General features: G+C 41.6%; 1 protein-coding gene across 1 annotated transcript in view; it reads right to left on the bottom strand.

The window, feature by feature from the left end:
• DNAH11 (dynein axonemal heavy chain 11) overlaps positions 1 to 20,213 on the bottom strand; it is a 306,168-nt gene that overhangs the window by 214,669 nt on the left and 71,286 nt on the right. Inside the window, exons 15-21 of the mRNA XM_044678853.1 lie at positions 18,457 to 18,573; positions 17,998 to 18,084; positions 12,190 to 12,348; positions 10,607 to 10,690; positions 7,645 to 7,803; positions 3,132 to 3,254; positions 1,408 to 1,499 (exon numbers count right to left, since the gene is read on the bottom strand). Coding sequence (XP_044534788.1) covers positions 1,408 to 1,499; positions 3,132 to 3,254; positions 7,645 to 7,803; positions 10,607 to 10,690; positions 12,190 to 12,348; positions 17,998 to 18,084; positions 18,457 to 18,573 — 821 coding nt within the window. The remainder of the gene's footprint in view (positions 1 to 1,407; positions 1,500 to 3,131; positions 3,255 to 7,644; positions 7,804 to 10,606; positions 10,691 to 12,189; positions 12,349 to 17,997; positions 18,085 to 18,456; positions 18,574 to 20,213) is intronic.

The following is a 20,213-nucleotide window of genomic DNA, read 5'->3' as shown; positions in this document are numbered from 1 at the left end:
CAGCAGGGTGTGCTAAGAAATGCTTAACAACTATCTTTCTATGGAGGAACAAACTGGGAATGTTCCCTCCGGAAGGCGGACCGAAAGGTGAAACACAAAAGACTGAATTTGCATCCACATGTCGGTCTCCCAGACAACAGGTCTGTGATGCGGGGAGGGTGGGAATGGCGGGGACACCTGTGCATGCGATCTATCATGCAGAAAGGATGAGAAGTAAGCTGAACGTAAGAGAGCTGCGATTTTGTTGGTATGGAAAGGCTTGTTTTATAAAAATTGTTATAAAAAAAAGAAAGAAAAATGGGTTAAAAAAGGAGCTTTTAAAAAGAAGATGGACACATGACACACTTTCAAATCTGCATCACTGACGTTTTCTCCATCATGTTCTTAAGGCTACAGAATCAGCCAAGAAAAAAATAATAAAATAACAAAAATAAAAGTCAAGCCTTGACCAGAAGCATTTGCCAGTTTCCCAGGGGTAAAAGCTCACTCTGAGAAGGTAACAATCTGGTTCCTGGGCTTGGCCCCTGGGGATGGGCTCAAGGCCCAGCTCATTTCCATAGAATTTAATCAGAAATAATTAATTGGTTCAGAAATCTCCTCGCCGCTCCTCCTTCTTCATACGAGTCTACTTCAACTCGGGACATGGCTTCTGTTTAAGAATTCCCTCCATTTCTGTGCTGTCTCCAGGCTGGTTTATTCAACAGGCCTTTCCTGAGCTGCCCCCATGGGTGAACAAGGAGGTTGGGGGAGCTCTGAAACAAAGCAGCTCCTCCTGTTGAAACTTTTCCTTTTCTTTCCTCCTTTCTGCAGCACCCCTGTCTCAGCCTAACCAGGAACCAGCTTGTTCTCTTTGCTGCTCAAGGCATCACCCCGAGAACTTCAGCCTAGGATGTCACAAGCAGGAATTCCCACGGGTTCCCCGGATTTCATATTTCAATGTGTTTCCATGTGCTCTGTACCTGCTAGAGGGCACCTCAGGGAGGTCAAGAAGAGTACGGAAGATCCGCATTTGGCGTATATACCTGACACCTATAAGCAGTGAGACCGGCGTAGCCACCTAGGCTCTCTGAACCTCGGTTTCCCCACTGTAAAATGTGGGCAGCTTGGTGGTACAGATTACAGAGTGCCAGACTTGGAATCGGGAAGACAGAAATTCAAATCCTGCCTCAGACGCTGACTAGCTGTGTGACCTTGGACAAGTCACTTCACCCTGTTTGCCTCACTTTCCTTATCTGTCCAGTGGGGATGACAGGAGTACTCACTTCTTAGGTCTGAAGTGCCCTCAGTTTTTATTATAGTATTGACCCCAGAGGAGCACCGTTAGGCTTCTGAGACTCAGTATGGTGGACAGAAGCATCTTCCACCCCTCCATGACAACGTCTACAGGATCGAGTCAGCCCAACTAACCTGTCTTGTAAGTCCTTCAGTTTTTCATACAGATGGGGTCGGCCCGTTGCTTCCAAAACATTCTTAGTCTTTGCAGTGTCAAACATTAATTCCTGCATGGAAGAACCCAAATTAGTCATCAGCCCTGAAGTGTTGGCCAAGCTTGCTCCCTTCTGCCTGTCTTCGAGGCTGTGCGTGCCTCCCCATGCCTGGAGCACCCCCCGTCCCTCAGGCAGCCCCAGCCCCACCTCCTCCCTCTGCCTTTCCCCATCCTCCCAGCTAGGAGCCCTCCTCTCCGAACAGAACTCATGTCCGTGGTGTACATCCCTGCTGCTGCCTTGTTTCAGTTGTATCTGGGGTTTTCTTGGCAAATAGACTGCCATTTCCTTCCCTGGACCATTCGGCAGATGGGGAAAACGGAGGCAAACCATTTTGAGTAACTTGCCCAGGGTCACACACCACTGGAGTGGTTTGCCATTTTCTTTTTCAACTCATTTTGCAGATGAGGAAACTGAGGCCAACAGGGTTAAGTGACTTGCCTAGGGTCACACCACTAGTAAATGTCTGAGGCCAGAGTTGAACTCAGGAAGAGAAGTGATTCTTCCTGACTCCAGGCCCGGCTAGCTACTTTCTATATACTTGAGGTCTCTGAGAGATCAGGAGATCCCTGAGGGCGGGGATCACTTTATTTTTGTGCCTGATCCATCCTGGGCACTTAATAAGCACATGTTGATCGAGGGAGACCACAGATCTCATCAGGAACAAGGCTGGATGCTTTCTCCCTGAAGAGCCTCTTGGGCATTCCCACCATTCCTGGGGAGCCCCCACCGTCGTTGCTTTGACCCAAATGAACAAACCAAAAAGGGGGGAATTAATAGGTGGTCTTCGGAGGCTGCTGACTAAGCCACAGATCCGCAGGGCAGAAAACATTTAGCCACATTTTGCTCTGCTTCAAAATGGAAGAAAGAAATGGCCCCGGGGGAATATGGGGAAAGCAGGGATTGCAGCTCCCAGTCTGGTGCTGGTGAGGACATGGGCCCATTGCTACTGAGCCGAGACTTGTTTGTGGACGTCCTTGCCCTCCCCACCTCACAGGAAGGTCCTCTCATGATGTATCTTGGTGGGACCCCTCGGCTGGAGCAGCAGAGCTCAGGTTCTGACAGGAGGGCATCCGGAGCTGGAATGGTTCATGCTGGCTACCTGGCATTGCAGGACCAGCCTTGCTAAGATGAAGGAAGTTTAGCTGGGGTTTGGGCTGCTGAGAGATGAATTTTTTCAGTCCAAGGAATCCTCAAAGATCATTGTAGAATGAATACTTGGCTAAGGACTCAGAGGACTTGGGTTCAAATCCTGCTTCTGGTGTCNGGAAAGGAAAGGAAGGGAAAGGAAAGGAAAGGAAAGGGGAAAGGAAAAGGAAAGGAAAGGAAAAGGGAAAGGAAAGGGAAAGGAAGGGAAAGGAAAGGAAAAGAAAAGAAAAGAAAAGAAGAAAAGAAAGGAAAAGAAAGGAAAAGAAAACTGACAAAAAGTGCTTTCTTCTCAAGAGCCACAAGAGGTAGGGCAGCACACTGCTAGACTTGTCCAAGATGTCTCACGGTTTAACAACTAGAGAGTCAGGATTTAAGTCCCACTCTTCAATCCAGTGCATTTTTTATCATGCCATGGGCACCTTCCCCAAGCTGGCATTTTTCTTTGAATAGAAAGAGGCCACGGCCAGGAACATGAGACCTCCAAATCAAAATTCCTACCTTTTCAGTGCCTAACTCCTTCACAGCTATGTCCACGATATTTCGGACTTCATCATCCACTTTATGCAGCTGGAGCCCCAATAAATCTGCCAAAACTGTGCCCTCATTTACTGAGAACTTGACCTAGAGAAAAGAAGAAACCGACAAGAGAAATCTAAAATCCAAACTAATAGTTTTGTTCTTATTACTTATTTATTTTTAAAGCCCTGATCTTCCACCTTAGAATCAATACTACATACTGGTTCCAAGACAGAAGAGTGGTAAGGGCTAGGCAATGGGGGTGAAGTGACTTGCCCAGGGTCAGACAGCTAGGAAGTGTCTGAGGTCAGATTTGAACCCAGGACCTCTCGTCTCTAGCCCTGGCTTCCTAACCACTGAGCTACCCAGCTGCCCTGCTAATCGATATTTTTGAAGGTAGCTCAACAACTAAGAGGCATCCTTCAATTGATTAAGTAGAGGAATGAGTCATTTTCAAAAGGAAGATACATCAATTATCAACAGCCATATTAAAAAAATATTCTTATTGAGCAATCAGTCAAACCATTATTAAGTACCTACTATGTGCCAGGCACTATGTTTAGCAAGGGCTCACATTCTTTTTTATTTATGTATTTATTTATAATATTTTTCCATGGTTACATGATTCATGATTTTTCCCTCCCCTCTTCCCTCCCCTCTTCCCTCCCCCTTCCCAGAGCTGACAAGCAGTTCCCCTGGGTATGCATGTATCATTGTTCAAAACCTATTTCCATGTTATTCATATCTGCAGTAGCGATCCTGTAACATCAAAACACCAATCATGTCCTCATCGAGTCACGTGATCAATCCTATGTTTTTCTTCTGCGTTTCTGCTCCCACAGTTCTTTCTCTGGCTGTGGATACATTCTTTCTCCTGAGTTCCTTAGGAGTGTCCTGGGTCACTGCATTGTTGCTAGCAGAAAAGTCAGTTACAATTGCTTGTGCTACAATGTATCAGTCTCTGTGTACAATGTTCTCCTGGTTCTGCTCCTTTCACTTTGCATCACTTCCTGGAAGTCTTTCCAGTTCACGTGGAATTCCTCCAGTTCATTATTCCTTTCAGGACAATAATATTCCATCACCATCAGATACCACGATATGTTCAGTCATTCTCCAATCAAGGAACACTCCCTCATTTTCCATTTTGCCACCACAAAGAGCATGGCTGTAACCATTTTTGTACAAGTCTTTTCCCTTATTATCTCTTTGGGGTACAAACTCAGCAGTGGCATGGCTGGATCAAAGGACGGGAAGTCTTTTAAAGCCTTTAGAACTCACATTCTAATGAGGGAGACAATATGAATTAATGAGGTACAGATGATGGATAGTATACAGTACACTGGATACAGAAGCAGCTAGAGGGACTGGGGAAGACCTCCCACAGAACTTGGTCTTGAAGGAAGCTAAAGAAGTTAAAGTTAGAAAGGGAAAAGGAGAGAATGGGGGAAATGTTGGTTGGGCATTTACTGGACCATTGAAAGACTTTGGCCACATGTCAAGCAGAAGAGCGCAGCATTGAAGGATGGGATTTTGGGTTTAAGGAATAGCATGTAGACCAGTATAGGGGATCATAGAGTGGGTAGAAGAGAGTAGAGTGTTAGAAGCTTGGAAAGACAGCAAGAGACTCCTTCATTAATAAGAAAAATACATATTAGAACAACTCCAAGACTTTGCCTCATGTCCATCAAATTAGCAGAGGCAAGAAAGATGAAACTAGCCCGTGCTGGTGAGGCTATGGAAAGGCAGTGCCTGGTATACAGATGTAGATGCATTACAATGTCTGTTGACTGAATGACTGAAGACACACATTCTAATAAACTGTTGATGGAGCTCTGAATTTGTCACATCATTCCTACGAAACAATATAGGGCTGTGTGATAAAAGTTGCTTAGCTACAATACACACACGAATATATAAAACATATACAGGTAAAAATATCCTTTGACTTAGCACTGATACTCATGGGCCATATACTGTAAGGTCAGCAATGAAAAGGTCTCACATATGATGAAATATCCCTCACTGTATGTTCTGATGGCAAAAAAAAATTAAACAAAGGAAGTGCTATTGACTGGGCAATAAGTGGGCAAATTGTGACAAAATAATGCAAATATTGTGTTAAAATATGAAGAATTCAGAGAGAAATAGGAAGAGACAAGAATTTACCAAAGGAAGAACGCCAAACCAGGAAGATAAGTCTACAAGATGAATATAATGATGTAACGAGAAGCAGCACTAAGTAGCAAGTGAGCATGGATTGGATCCACCGATCAATTGTGGTGCTGGAGAATGGAGAATGTGGTGCAAGAGTGAGGGACTCTGGATGCCCAGTGGTGCATGCTAGAAGGACGAGTGGCCACATCTTTCAGTTTTACCTGGTTTTCTTTGGTACAAGGGACAGCTGCTCTTTGGGGAGGTAGAGTGGAGGTCATATTCATCAAAGGAAATAACATGTTGGGTATAAAAAAGGAACCAATGAAAACTTTTTTAAAAGTTAGTTTATTTGTTGTTGATGTTCAGTTGTGTCTGATTCTGTGTGACCCCATTTAGGGTTTTCCTGGCAATGATGCTGGAGTGGTTTACCATTTCCTTCTTGCTCTATCTACTGCACCACTTAGCTGCCCTTAGAGGTAGCTGAACAAAAGGTCAAAGCAATTAATTAAACCTCCTTTAAAATGTATAAAAACAAAGAGAGAGAATGAAAGGACTTGAGAGATCATGTATTGACTCATTTCCCAGAGTAAGAAACTGAGGCCTAAAGCCACATACCTTGAGGTACACGACTAGCAACCCGGTCCCTTAGTTCCCAGCCCAAGGCTTGCTCTCCTCCATCACAATGCCTTCCTCTAAACTTCAGACTGATACTGAGCTCATCCTTAGTCCCTAGATATGTGGGAGGGCTAGAGATTCTAATGCAATTCTTAAGCATTCTCATAATGGTATCACCTTTTGGTCTATGTGAAATTTTGGTAGAACCTTGATAGTAAAATCCTCTAAAATGATTCTTTTTGATGCCTAATTACTGCCAAACAACATCAGGCTCATTAAAAATAAAAAGAAAGAAACTTGAGGGGTTTCTGGGTTCCTTTGCTGCCCACTTTGAGAGACACGGAGTTAGAGGCATTAACTTGGACAGAACCCAACTCGGGACAGTCAGCATGTTGTTTTTTCCCCCCTTTCCTTTAACACTGTACTTCTCTCATCTACTTGGTCTACATTTTACAGAAGAATCACCTAGGTCACCAGATAAGATCCAATTTAAATCTCATTAACACGGGGACTAGATCACTTGTTTTTTCTTCTAAAATTATGGGAGGGATTTAACAAGATTTCCATTCATTTCTTTAATTTCATTTGGTGAAATTAGGATTCTTTAAAAAGCATTAGAACCCAGTGGAATTGTGGGTCGGCTACAGGGGGTGAGGCGGGGGTTTGGGAGAAAGGGAAAGAACATGAAAAATGTAACTATGGGAAAATATTCAAAATAAAATAAAAATTAAATTAAAAACATTAACCTTAGAATTTCTGCACTATACAATTTTCTTGCACAAAACACACACACACACACACACACACACACACACACACACACACGCGCGCGCACACACGGACACAGAGGTTCTTTGGGCACAAAAGCTGGTTGGAGCCTGGACCACTCATTATTCCTGTTAAAGACCTCTTCTGCTGACCATTGCAAAGTGCCTGATCTTTTCCCAGGGACGTCTCTTCCTAAACATGCCTATATATCATCTTGATTTTTGGTTCTCAACTTAAGAGCAAGAAATCTGCTCTCTGACTTCTGCCACAATATACAACACTCATCCATTTGGAATTCCAAGGGGTATTAGCCTCCCAGGCTTTCAGATTGAAGCTATGTGTGGGCTTGGTTCCTTTTCTTTCTTCAAGAACCATCAGAACCACATACAAACACAGACTGTGATAAACAGATAATGAAATCTGCTGTTCCTCTCTCAGGAAGAGCTACGGGACTAATAGGGCAGGATGTGGCATAAACTATTAAATGATGTCACTGTACTGTGTGTATTTTTGCTTAACGGTTCTTTGTTAAGAGGACAGGTTCCGTTCTAGGTGGGAGTGAGCAGTGTTCCAAGAGCTGATTGTTACAGAAAAAATAAAAGCCATTAATAAAACTGAGGGAGGGAAACAACCATGAAATTTGGAAGACCAACAAAAAGGAACTTCAAATGACTTAGAGATGTGCACAATTTAGCATATTTAAACAATAAAACGACTATGTGATACAAGAAACAGTTCTCTAGTAAGCATCCTTACTGACTGAGTGATAAAAGTGATCACCTCCGACTTCTGCCTTTCCCCAAGTTCCATTTTCCATGACCAGAGCTCTCTTTTTATGGCCACTGGTCAGTATGACAGGGGGACCTTCCTCATTTAATAATGCCAGAAGGTAGCTCTCAAGTGATACTCCAGTGCTACCTTTATGCTCCTGAACAAGATAAATTTATAAGATACTGACCCCTGTGATCTCCATCAGTTGGTGCCAGTGTCTCTCCCTGATGGCTGGGTTCTGTAACTCCGTTACTGCCCTCAGAGATGCCAGCAGGTTCTTCACTGTTAGTTCTAGCCCCAAGTAAGCATCCCAGAAGCGGACGTCCTTATCAAGTGACCATATGTCCTAAGGAATAAAAAAAATTGTTGTAAATGGTTAAACCATTTCTCTATATTTTGTGGTCAAGTGGCTAAAGCAGGGGGGTCCTGGTATCAGGAAGACCTGAGTTCAAATCCAGTCTCAGACTCTCTATAGCTGTATGATCTTGGGCAATTCACTTAACCATCATTTGCCTCAGTTTTCTCATCTGCAAAATGAAGATAATACTAGCACCCAGCTCCCAAGGTTATTGTGAGAATCAAATGAGAGGATGATTTAAAGTACTTTAAAAACTATAGACCACTATATAAATTCTAGTTTTTGTTATTATTATCCCCACACCTAAAGAAGGAAGTGTCCTAACTTTAGGGCAAGGATATACCAGCCTATAAGAGCAACGAAATGTCTTGGTTAGGGATTATGATCATTTCTTGGAATGTCTTAGAATTGGTCAACTGAGTTTATCATCATCATCATCATCATCATCATCATCATCATTATTATTCTTTTTGCCCCTTGTTCCCAATCAAAGAAATACCATAGAAACTCAAGGTGGCCAGCTCTGGGCACCATATCTTAAGAAGAGTTGGTAAACTAGGGACCATTCGGAAGCAGTAAAGCAAGTTTCCCCCTTCAATATGTATGTCTTCCTTCCTTCTATATTTGTTTTCCAATGAGCTTACATATAATCTTCTTTGTCCCTAATTATTGCCATGTTATCTCCCCCATTAGACTGTAAGCTCCCTGAGAGCAGGTGCTGAGCTTGTCTTTCTTTATACCCTAGCACTTAGCACTGTCCCTGGCACATAGGAAGTACGTAAGAAATGCCAATGGACTCACTGGCGGAAGGTCTCCAATTTATGCCACTTGATGAAAAACTGGAAATGGATAGCATGGAGAAGAGAAGATTTGGGGAACCAGAGGGATAAAATTACTCTCCTTTTGTGGAAGAGAGATTAGTCTGGTGCTAGGAGTGCCCATCATTTGGGCTATGGCTGAAGAAGTTATGCTACACATTTGCAGGGAAAGAAATGTTGAAAAGGAAAGTTTCAGAGAAACCTGGGAAGATGTGTATGAAATGCTGCAGAAGGAAGTGAGCAGAACCAGGAGAACTGACCACACAGTGATGAACAATGGGCACCTTTCAAAGGTTTCAGAATGTTGCATGCAATGATCGACCTGCTGAGATGAAGCATGCCACCGACTTACAGGCAGGCAGAGGGTTGATGGACTCAAGGAGCGGACTGGGACACCATTTTTTGGATGTAGCCAGTGTGGGGATTTTCTTCTGCCTGATTCTGCTTGTACTTATTTGTTACAAGGGTATTTTCCCCAAATTAGAGGAAAGACAAAATGAATAAATATTGCTTATTTATTAAAAGTTAACCAATATAAAAGGTTTTTCCAAGTGATTTTTTTGCTTGCTCCCAGTAGGCAGAAGTAGTGACGAGATGGTGGAAGTTATGAGGCAGCAGTGAGGGGTTGTCTAATCATCACCATGAAACAGGCTGCCTGGGAGTGAGCACGTCCACCCTCCCTGTAGGGCTTCAGAATAAGGCTGAGTGACCACTGACCTGGGATATTGGAAAGAGGAGTCTTGTTCAGCTGTGAGTTGGATTTGGCGATCCTGTAGTCCTTTCTACTTCTTGGACTTTGGGATACTGAATCTGTAATCTTTGGGTGGAGGGGGGTTGTTACTTTGTTTGAGCTAATCTGCCACTTTTATATGAGAAGGCATTTGCTTCCTAAGTCAGTAATGTCAATGGACGTAAGGGAAGTGGAGAATTAAGGATGCTTCAATCATTTGATTCCTACCCCAAACCTCAGTGCTAACATATTCCAGGTTTAGGTAAATATTTATGAAAAGAACTGCCTCAGTGGTCCAGTAGGAAAAGTCCCTGGTTTGGGAGTTTAAATCTCCACTCTGACATTTACTATTTTCATGACTTTAGCAAGTCACTTAATCTCTCTAGGAGTCAGATTCTTTATCTGTAAAATGAGAGGACTGGACTAGATGGCCTTTGAGGTCTTTCCTAGATGTACATCTCTGATCCTATGATCTTTGTGACCTTGGCAAGTCCCTTAATGACTGAGACATTTTTCTCTTCTGTAAAATGAGTGAATTAGACTATGTCCTCTTGAGCTTCCTTCTAGGTCTAGATCTAGAATCCCTTTCAATTGGTACTATCTATCTTTAAAGTAGATTTTCCTCTGCTTTTTCATTGATTAATCTCTTCATTACTACCATCACACTGTAATTTCAGTTTATCGGTGTACGTAGGGTACCCACTTCCCAGTAGAATGTTACTTCTATGCACGCAAGAACTTTTATTTTTCCTTCGTACTCTCAGTCTTTAGCATAGTGTTCTGCTTTCAGTGGGTGCCTAATAGATGCTTGTTTATTTGAATGGAATTTAGATGGTTCCCTGTGCTCGCCAGAGAAGAAATGCTTTCATTAGTGACTCTAGAACTAACAGAATTGCCCCATATGTAGTTTAGCTGTTGCTTCCAAGAGAAGAGGCCAACAGCTACCACATCATATCTCCAGCCACTTTCACCCTCCTCAACAACTATAAGAAGGAAGGCTTATATTCTCAGGGGTAACTCGTAACTCATGAACTACAGAATTATTGACCCAAACCATTCATGGACTGATAGTTCTGATTAGGAGTATGACTGGCTGATAGTGAAGAAATATCATCTCAGATGGTCATGTTTGAGCTTAGCAAGCCCATGTGCCAAAATCCCACTGGAGCCCGAGTAGGGGAAGACAGGAAAGAGGCGGTATTGAGAAAGATAAATTGTGGAAGTAGACAGCTTCAGAACTTGCCTTGGCAAACCTTCTCAGCTCTCCATCCATCTGTTCCACATTAATCTGTCTCCACTGGGTTTTAGTCCAATTATCGATGCTTCTCTGAAACCGGAGGAGCAGATAAAAGTGTCAACAACATTTGGTGAAAGTGAGTCTCAGCCACATAACGCATAAATTGATGATACACAGTGGCACCATTGGCCTGTGGAAATCCAATTTTTTTAATATTAACTGCCCTTGTCAAATCCCCCCTAACTCTAGAACAAAAAGTTGTTGGCATGGGTCAAATGTACCTTCAAAACAATCTGATGCATCAATTTCTAATCATGGTGAAAAGTTACATACACATATTGATGTTATCATTTATCTAGCACAGAGTTAGTTAAGATTACATCTGGAAAAATAATATTCCCATGACTTTTTAAAACTCCCTAGATTCCTTCAAGACTCAGTTGAAATCTCACCTTCTGACAGAGATCTCTCTGGGTCCCCCCCAACTGCAGGCACCATCCCTCTCAGAGTATCTCCCAGAAAACCTGTCTATGTCTTGTATGTACCTAGTTATTGACATATTAAGCTCCTTGATAGAAGGGAGTATTTTTTGCCTTCTTGGTAACCGCACTCGATGTCTCTTAAGAAATTCTTATTGACCAACTAAAACCCTAGTATTTTCTGATCCTAGAATGAAACAAAATCCTGCTTCCAAAGCCATCACTGGTCATCCTCTGCTCTTAAGCATCATGATCAGATTCTAGGTCTCTGGACCATGATCCATCTAGTACTCCACTGGTTCCATTGTTCTCTGAGGTCTCTTGTTGCTCTCCTAGGTCTCTGGAACATAGTCAATGTACAATTGCACTTAGCACACTGCCTGACATATAGCAGGCATTTAATAAATGCTTCCTGACTCAAGTCAAAGGACATTTTTATAGGGCCTATGAACATGGTGCAAGACCTTGTAAAATTGTTTTTATTAGTGACTTAATAACCACCAAAACACATATAACAAATAATAAAAAAGAGAATTGGACCCAACTCAGGGGAAGTCTGTTAGTTATGGTTGGTTTTCAAAAGCATCTATTCCATTTCCCAAGGCAGTCAGCCATATTGTGGTTCTCTTTGTTTATGGGTCCCTAACTTATTTCTGGTTTCTTTCAGATGTTTTTAATGTTTTCTTGATGTTAATTTATCCCATAACTTCTCACTAACACATCTTTCTCCTATCCCCATTCACAATAGTGCCATCCCTTGTGACAAGTTCAATAACAATGAACATCTTTGTTTAATTTTTAAGTATATTAAAATTAAGTAAAAAAGGTTTTAGAGTTCAAACCAGGAATTCCTTTACAATGTGGTGTAAATGTTGAAATGGAACTCCATGATGGGTTTAACTGAAGGTTTTCCTGGTAGAGAGGGTGTGAACAACTCAGAGATTGGCTTTTTTTTTTTTAAAGAAAAGCTTGTGAATTCTAAAAAAAAAGTCAGCCACATAATTTATTAATGTCATAAAAAACCAAGCAGACTTAAGAGCTCCTACATACAAATACACACCAAAGCAGCCAAAAAGATGTAAAACATGCTTTTAAAAAGCAAAATCTTACTTGTATATAAATAATCAGATCCCAGAGTCCCTTGAGCAATCGAATTTCCCTGCGACACTGTTTGATTTGTTTAAAGTCTGGAAGGGCCACTTCGAAAAGACTTGTCGATTCTTGCATCTGCAACATTTCTTCTTCTAATGCCTCCAGCTCTTCATTTGCCTTGGGAGGAAAATACATTTCACTCATCCTACCTGTCAACAAATCACTTGAAACAGGTGTGCCTACTCAGGCTGCTTAATGCTCTAGCCCAGGTAGGAAAATATCCAGCATCTAAAAGTTCCACATAGTAATTAGTTCACGAGTCAAGTAGTGGCCAGGTGGACTTCACCCTGCCACCTTTAATGATAAAAGAAGAGGGGGCCGCATTATCAAATATAGTGTCGTAAGACTGACAGCTTCCTTACCTAAGTACTCTCATGGAGTTGACTATTTCCCCCCTGATTTTCACTGTACAATTAAAATTTTACTGAAAAAAAGAATTGTTTCCATGGGATGACAAAAAATCATACTTAAGGGGGGGCAGCTGGGTAGCTCAGTGGATTGAGAACCAGGCCTAGAGATAGGAGGTCCTAGGTTCAAATCCAGCCTCAGACACTTCCCAGCTGTGTGACCCTGGGCAAGTCACTTGACCCCCATTGCCCACCCTTACCACTCTTCTGCCTTGGAGCCAATATACAGTATTGACTCCAAGATAGAAGGTAAAGGTTTAAAAAAAATCATACTTAAGAACGTAGCAAATCTTTTAATACATTATTTAAATTATTTAAAAGAAAAACATTATAAGTTGATTTTAAAAGTATCACTCAGCAAGAGTAGCACTCAGTTGTACTTTAAGTAACACAACACAAAAACATCATAAGTGAGAATATAGTACAATGCGGAATTCTCTGGGAATGTTATTGTCAATGTCCCTTCCAAAATGCAATGCCCAGAATTGAAAATAATATTCAATAGGAAGGGAAATTTAGTCATAGAATACTACCATTACCACCATTGCTACTACTTACTACTACTGCTACCACCACCATCTCTACCACTACCATTACTACCACCACCACCACATATAGATGTTATCTCATTTGATTTTCACAACAATCATATGATAAAGATGCCATTTTATCCCCATTTTTAAAGAAGAGGAAACTCAGGCTGAGAGATTAAGTGATTTGCCCAAAGTCACATAACTAGTAAGGGTTTGAAGCAGAATTTGAACTTGGTTCTTCCTGACTCAAATTCTAGAAAGCCATTCTTTCTCTATACTATATTCGTGAATCATTTTTAAACTGAAGTTGGACCTTCACATTCATCCTTGCTCAATTTCATTTTACAAAATGAAGCCAAATGCTATCATCTGTTCATGTGATCAGCATGCAGGGCAATTTTTACCTTCTTTATCTCATCGATAAAAAAAACTAAAAAGTTGAACAATGAGGTATTAAGGAAAGATCCCTGGGACATTCTACCAGAGCCTTCTATCCAAGTTGACACTAACTCAAAATAATAGTAAAGTCATTAAAAAGGAATCCAACCATATATTAGCAGAGTGAGTTTGATGAAAACAAAGTATGTGTCTGTCATAGGCAAAGGAGGATCCTGGTGCTTCTGAAATCTCTTAGTTTTTAGCACTACAGGGCAGGCCATCTGCCCACATCAATTTAAAATGAAGCAAAAGCTTGACTTCAGATGTTTTATGGCATGTCATCTGCTTTCTTTCGTTTCAATTTCAACATAATTAATAACTTTTTGGCTGGGAGCTAAGATGGTTAAGTAGGGGACTCTCAGCTCTCCCAAATCCTCCAAACACACAAAAGTAGAAAATAAGCCACTTCAAAAAAAAGGAAACCAAAAGGGATACTTCTCATTGGGGTGAGAAGGGAGAGTAGCTCAGGGAGTGCGGCTGCAGAGAGAACTGAAAGAATAGGGACCACCTCAAAGTGCTTCTATATGGCCTGAGGTAGTAAAAGGACCAAACGGGGAGCAGAATCCAGCTGGACAAAATAGCTACAAGCCTCCCCATAGGAAGCTAGCTGGGCCACCACCCCCTGAAGGACCAAAGATCTACACCAGACCAGAGAAGGCTACACTGCAAGGTTGAAACAGTATATCCTCTAACTTTAAGAGTAGAGCAAAACCCCAACAGAAAGACAAGGTAAAGAGGAGGAAAAATAATAACCAGAAAAAATGAGCAAAAGACAAAGAAAAAACCTAACCTTAGAAAGTTACTTTAGTGTCAGGGAAGATCAAGTATAAACTCATAAAAAAAAACAATAGCAAAAAGGAAAACAAGTGAAGTTCCAAAGGAAAGTGAGAAAAGATGTCAAGCCAACAAAGAACTCTTGGAAGAACTAGAAAAGAAATTTAAAACTCAAATAACAAAAGAAATAATAGAAAAATCAACAACTGGGGAGAAATTCATGGAAGAAAACAACTTCTTACAAACTAGAATGTGCCAAATGGAAAAAGAGATACAAAGGATCAAGGAAGAACACAACTTCCTAAAAAGTAGAATTGAGCAATTGGAAGCTAATTATTCTATTAGGCATCAGGAAACAATAAGAGAAAATCATAAGAATGAAAAATAGAAGGAAATACGAAATACCTCATTGGAAAAACAACTGACCAAGAAAACAGATCCAAGAAAGACAATCTAAGAATCATCAAAATACCTGAAAGCTATGATCCAAAAAATAGCCTGAATACAATAAAATCATCAGGGAATACTACCTTGATATCCTCAAACAAGGGGGCAGCTGGATGGCTCAGTGGGTTGAGAGCCAGGCCTAGAGACTGGAGGTCCTAGGTTCAAGTCCGGCCTCGGACAATTCCAGCTGTGTGACCTTGGGCAAGTCACTTGACCCCTATTGCCCACCCTTACCACTCCTGGGCCAAGGATGGTCCCTAGCCCGGATGAAAAAGGAGGAGGGTTGGGCGTGGGGCTAGCAACCCCACCCTGTAAAAACTACATCTGCTAAAGAAACTGCAACCTTAAGTAGGGGCAGCTGGGCTAGCTCAGTGGATTGAGAGCCAGGCCTAGAGACGAAAGGTCCTAGGTTCAAATCCGGGCTCAGACACTTCACAGCTGGGTGACCCTGAGCGACTGTGTGTCCCATTGCCTACTGGTTGTGGCCCTATGCTCCTAGAATGGAGTCCCAGGATAAAAAAAATCCTCAAACAACAGGAGAAAATAGAAAATAAAATAATCTACTGACCACCTTCTGAAAGAGACTCTAAAATAAATATATCCCAGGATAATTATAGCAAATCCAGCTGGGCACTTTTAGAAACATGTTATGTATGATTTATTGAGTAATAACTAGAAGAGAGGGCTTTTAAAAAAGCAACATCTTCTTCCAACAAAAGGTAGAAACTAGAAAGTTTAAAAAGAAAAACCAGCCTTGCTTTTGGCTTGTCAGTGCCTTGCACTGGTTTAAGTGGTGATGAAGTTCCCTTCCAGAATAGCCAGGGCAGACAATAAATGGAGCAAAACCAGTGAAAATTGGACAGTGATCAAGCTTCCGAAGCAGACCTGCCCAATGAAGGGATATTACTCTATTGGGGTGTTCTGTATTTCTAGAAATTCCAATGCACCTAAAAAATTTTCTGAAGTAAAATATAAATTGTTCATAAATCATTGATCACTTCAGTTTATCCGTGGAACTATGTCAAGTCATCAGACTCCACAGGGTGAAGAGGAATGAGAACAAGAATTCAAGATATAGGTTCAAATTCTGCTTCTGGCAAATGCTGGCTGAGTGATCAAGGGGAAGTTCCTAACTTCTTTCTGCACCAGGAATTTTCCAAGACTACAAATTTCAAAATAGATGTCGCTCTGCATTGGGATTTTTTGTCATCAATGAAATCTCAAGTCCATAGAATCAAACATTCAGTGCTTGATGGGACCTTAAAGGCCATCATGTCCAACCCCCTTATTTTACAGAGGAGGAAACAGAGGGCCAGTCAGATTAACCAGCAAGTAAAATGCCCAGGGGCACAAAGCTGCTAAGGATCTGAAATATGATTTGAACAAAGTCCTTCCTGACTCCTAGCCTGACACTTTGTCCACTGTAACACCTACAACCCTAAAGGGCTGATTAAAGAAATATCAAGTTAGTTCAGAAATTACTCATATCAAGTTTGGCATCAAACTCTTGACCAGAAAACATTTATGGATTATTAAAGAAATTCTTCTACTTATTTCTACTGCAGAAGTACATGGAATCAAGAACTGGCTTGGCTCTATTTCCTACAAATTAAATGGAAGATATTTCAGGCGGGCTGTAGAGGAATCCAGTAGCCAGCTACTGTACTTGGCTATTTGGGGATTGCTTGAATATGTTTTCAAACTTTAAAGAAATAGAAAATTCCCTCTGTTCTGCTCCCATTCTGGTGCAGTGCAGGTGCTCCTTCTCCTCATGCCTAAACTATTGTAACAGGAGCTGCAGAGCCCGCCTGCCTCCAGTCTCTCCCCACTCCAGTCATCCTCCATTTAACCACTAAGGGGATTTTCTCCAAGTGCAGGTTTGATCATATCTCCTCCACTGACCTTTCAATAAACTCCAGTGACTCCCGATGGCCTCCAGGATCAAATACAAAATCCTCTGTTTGGGTTTCAAAGCCCTTCCTACTTTCCCAGGCTTCTTTCATCTTGCTCCCCTCTTGACTCCAATTCTCCTCTGTCTATCCCTCAGATCTGGCCTTTCTCTCCTCATCCCTCCTCCTTCCAGGGCTTCCTTGACTTCCTTCAAATCTCAACAACTAAAACATGACTTTCTACCTTTGACAATTACCCTTAATACCCGTCGACGGTGCCTTCCCTCTAAAAATTATTTTTCATTTTACATTTGATTTTTTTATTTTCATTTACATTGTAATACCTTGTATATACTTATGTTGTTGACTTGTTGTCTTCTCTATTTTGTCATTAACTTTCTTTGTAGAAAGTTAGCTAGCAGAGTACCAGACAAAAAGTGCATAATAAATGCTTGTTGATTAACTCCTATTAGGTACTTTCACTAGTAGTAATAACAGAATACACTGCATTTTTAGAGCCAGCTTGAGCCAGGCTTTGAGAGATGATTGCTAAATTTTCAATGTGAGTATTTAGACCTTGAAAAGTGGCAAAAACTACAAATCAGGGCTTCATTTCTTCAATATCTTGATTTAAGAAAGTGCTGGGAAAATATTAACAATGTAGATGAATGTAAAGTGCTCCATGGTTTTCTGGAAAGCTGGTTGTTAAACATTTACCAGCATACTCCTACTTGTAGCACGCCACAGAAGGAGTTCAAAAAGACAATATAATAGTGGTGAACATGACATCTATCTGTTGGCCTTCCAGGTGATGAGGAGAGACCCACAGAGCAGGATGGGAGATGCGGTTTTGCGTTAAATTGATGCATGAATAACTTCCTTTCTGTGGACCTTACGACCGCCTGTAAATGATGGGTTTGGATTGAATGATTAACTCTAGGAACCTTTGAAGTCTGAATTCTAACCTCCCGGGAAGGGGTGCAGATGTTGGAAGCTCTATCTGCTTGTTGAAGGATGCCATAAATAAGGGCAACTTAAAGCAGTGGATACGGCGCACGCGTGGAAGCTGGAGGACACAAGTTTGAATCCTGCCTCTGACATGGGATTCTGGGCAAGAACTTAACGACTTCTCTACGGGGAGTTAGGCTAGATGGCCTCTCCTGGCCCTGCTGGCTGCAGATCTTTGATCCTTCAGCTCTGATGCCCAAACTCGATACACACAGACTTGTTTCAATTAAACCCTAATCCCAATCCCCTCACAGCTGTAGGACCAGTTACCTCATCAAGGACTTCATAGGGCTTATCAGCATTAAAGCAGAAAGGGGCTTTTCTTCTGAATCTCTCTCTGAATGCCACCTGTTTCCCCTAATCCAGAAGAAAGAAAAATAAAATTATTCTAGAAAAAGAGTTTCATTCAATAAATTAGAATTGGAACATCGGTTTAAATATTTTGTCACCACCTCTCTACTTCTAATAGGAAAGTGGTGGATTCTGGGCGTAAAATGTTGCATACACTGTAACCATTTATTTTTACTATTTTTCTTTATTACAAAGGAAATTGCTTCAGGGGAAGGGAAGCTATTGATAAGTTAAGTACAGTGTAAAATACCACCTGCCTCCCCCAACAACAACAACAAAAAATCCATAAATGATTTTTGAAAGAAAAGTCAACTTTAAATAAATACATAAAACAGTCTTGTCAAAACACTTCGACTACAAGGATGTGGTCTCGCTTACATCAAACAAAACACACTTTCTCCTGATGACAGTGACCTCTGCGTTCTGGAGGGGGGCAACTTCGTGTCTCATGGCCACAGCATTCTTTTTGGTAGTGTTCCATCTTTCAGGCAATTCCTAGGAAAAATAAAAGTGCATGACTAGAGACCAGGAATGGTGCCGTGGAAATGCTAAGAATTACAACAGGTGACAGTCCTTAGTTGGGGTTTGTGCATCTTCATCCTAGTTATCCCCCCCAGGTCAGCAATGATGAACCTTTTAGAGAACAAGTGCCCAAACTGCACCCTCAAGCTGCATGTGAGCCGCCCCGCTACCTCAGACAGGGAGAGAGGAAGCACCTCCAGTGGGCTGCTGGGCAGAAGGGTGGGTGATGTAGAAATGTCCTCAGGTGTGATGGAGAGGGGGAAGGGAGCAGCTCCTCCGGCACACGTATCAAAGGTTTGCCAACATGGTCCTAGGTTAGACGTTTTTGTATTGATTGCAATGTTTCCAAAGTCTATTGATATTGCGGATCTGGGTTCTGTATCCCCTAAACCTGGCACCACCTGGCTGTTACTTCTCAGGGAGTCTTTGAGAATTCCTGTGACTCACAAAATCTACCTTGCTGTGGCCACGGCACCTCATCACCTGAATTCAAAGCCTTTCCAGTTTGAAAGGATCTAACAGAGTTTGAGTTCTATTAGTGGAGCCTACAAGTAACCACATCACCATCACAGAACCACAAGGGGCTAGAAACTACAAGAGGCATAAAATGTTACCAAACTTGCCCTTAAGAAGCCTATGATTTTTCTTAAATTTTGGCCAATATTTTTGGTCACAGCTTCTCAATCCTACATTTTCCTACATGTATTAAATTTGTGACATCATCGGGGAGTTCTTTCCTTATTCTATACACATGAAAGATGTGGAATTAAGAAACCAGTCCAGTGTGTTTGATGCCACCCTAGTCCAAGAATAGCATTATCTGTGGCTCACATCTCGACGACTCTTCTCAACTTGCACTCTCCTCACTAGATTGGGTTGCCAAAGAGTAGCTGCTACCTTAAGTTCTAGGAGATAACCTTATGGATGGATTTTTCTCCTTCACTTCCTCAAGAGCCCCCACTGACATGAAAGAATGAATGACTAAATGTATGAATGAAAAAAAAAACATTTATAGAGTGTTTACTATGTGTAAAGCTCTGAGGATATCATTGAAAAGTAAATTTCAATTTCAATTTCTGCTCTCAATGAACTCACATTCTAATGGGAGAGACAACACATTTGGAGGCTTCAGCTGTGACACGTCTTGTTAACAATCAGCCAGTAGCCATACTTAGGTTTTAGCAAAGGCATTTACTAAGATATGTTAGTAAGAACAGTAAGCACCAAACATTCCTCCCATATGCCACATATATATGCAGAGTCTCTATGGGAGGAGTGGACTCAAACTATATATAAATATAATAGTTCTGAGGTGCACATTTAGGATCTGTGATGGTGCAGGGTAACTCACGACACTTCCTAGAGTTATATGGCCTTGGAGTCTTTTCTTTTTGTGGGGTCCTCACACAGTCCTTCTTTGTGGGGATATTTCTGCTGAATGGGCTGCTCAGCTGGGTTCCAGAATCTCCTCCTTTCTTGAGTCCAAAGATGGCTTTCTTCTCTACTTTAAGGGATCATGTTCCTTGAAGCGTCTTCTTCCCTAGAGTGATTATCTCTCTGTATTCATGTCTGTCCTCGGGTGTATAACTCTGTTCCTAGTTGTATGTATTGTC

This window comes from Gracilinanus agilis, chromosome 5 (genome assembly GCF_016433145.1).
Source record: "Gracilinanus agilis isolate LMUSP501 chromosome 5, AgileGrace, whole genome shotgun sequence".
NCBI lineage: Eukaryota > Metazoa > Chordata > Mammalia > Didelphimorphia > Didelphidae > Gracilinanus > Gracilinanus agilis.
The sequence above is the reverse complement of the archived record's forward strand: the minus strand, read 5'-3'. Positions and strand labels throughout refer to the sequence as shown.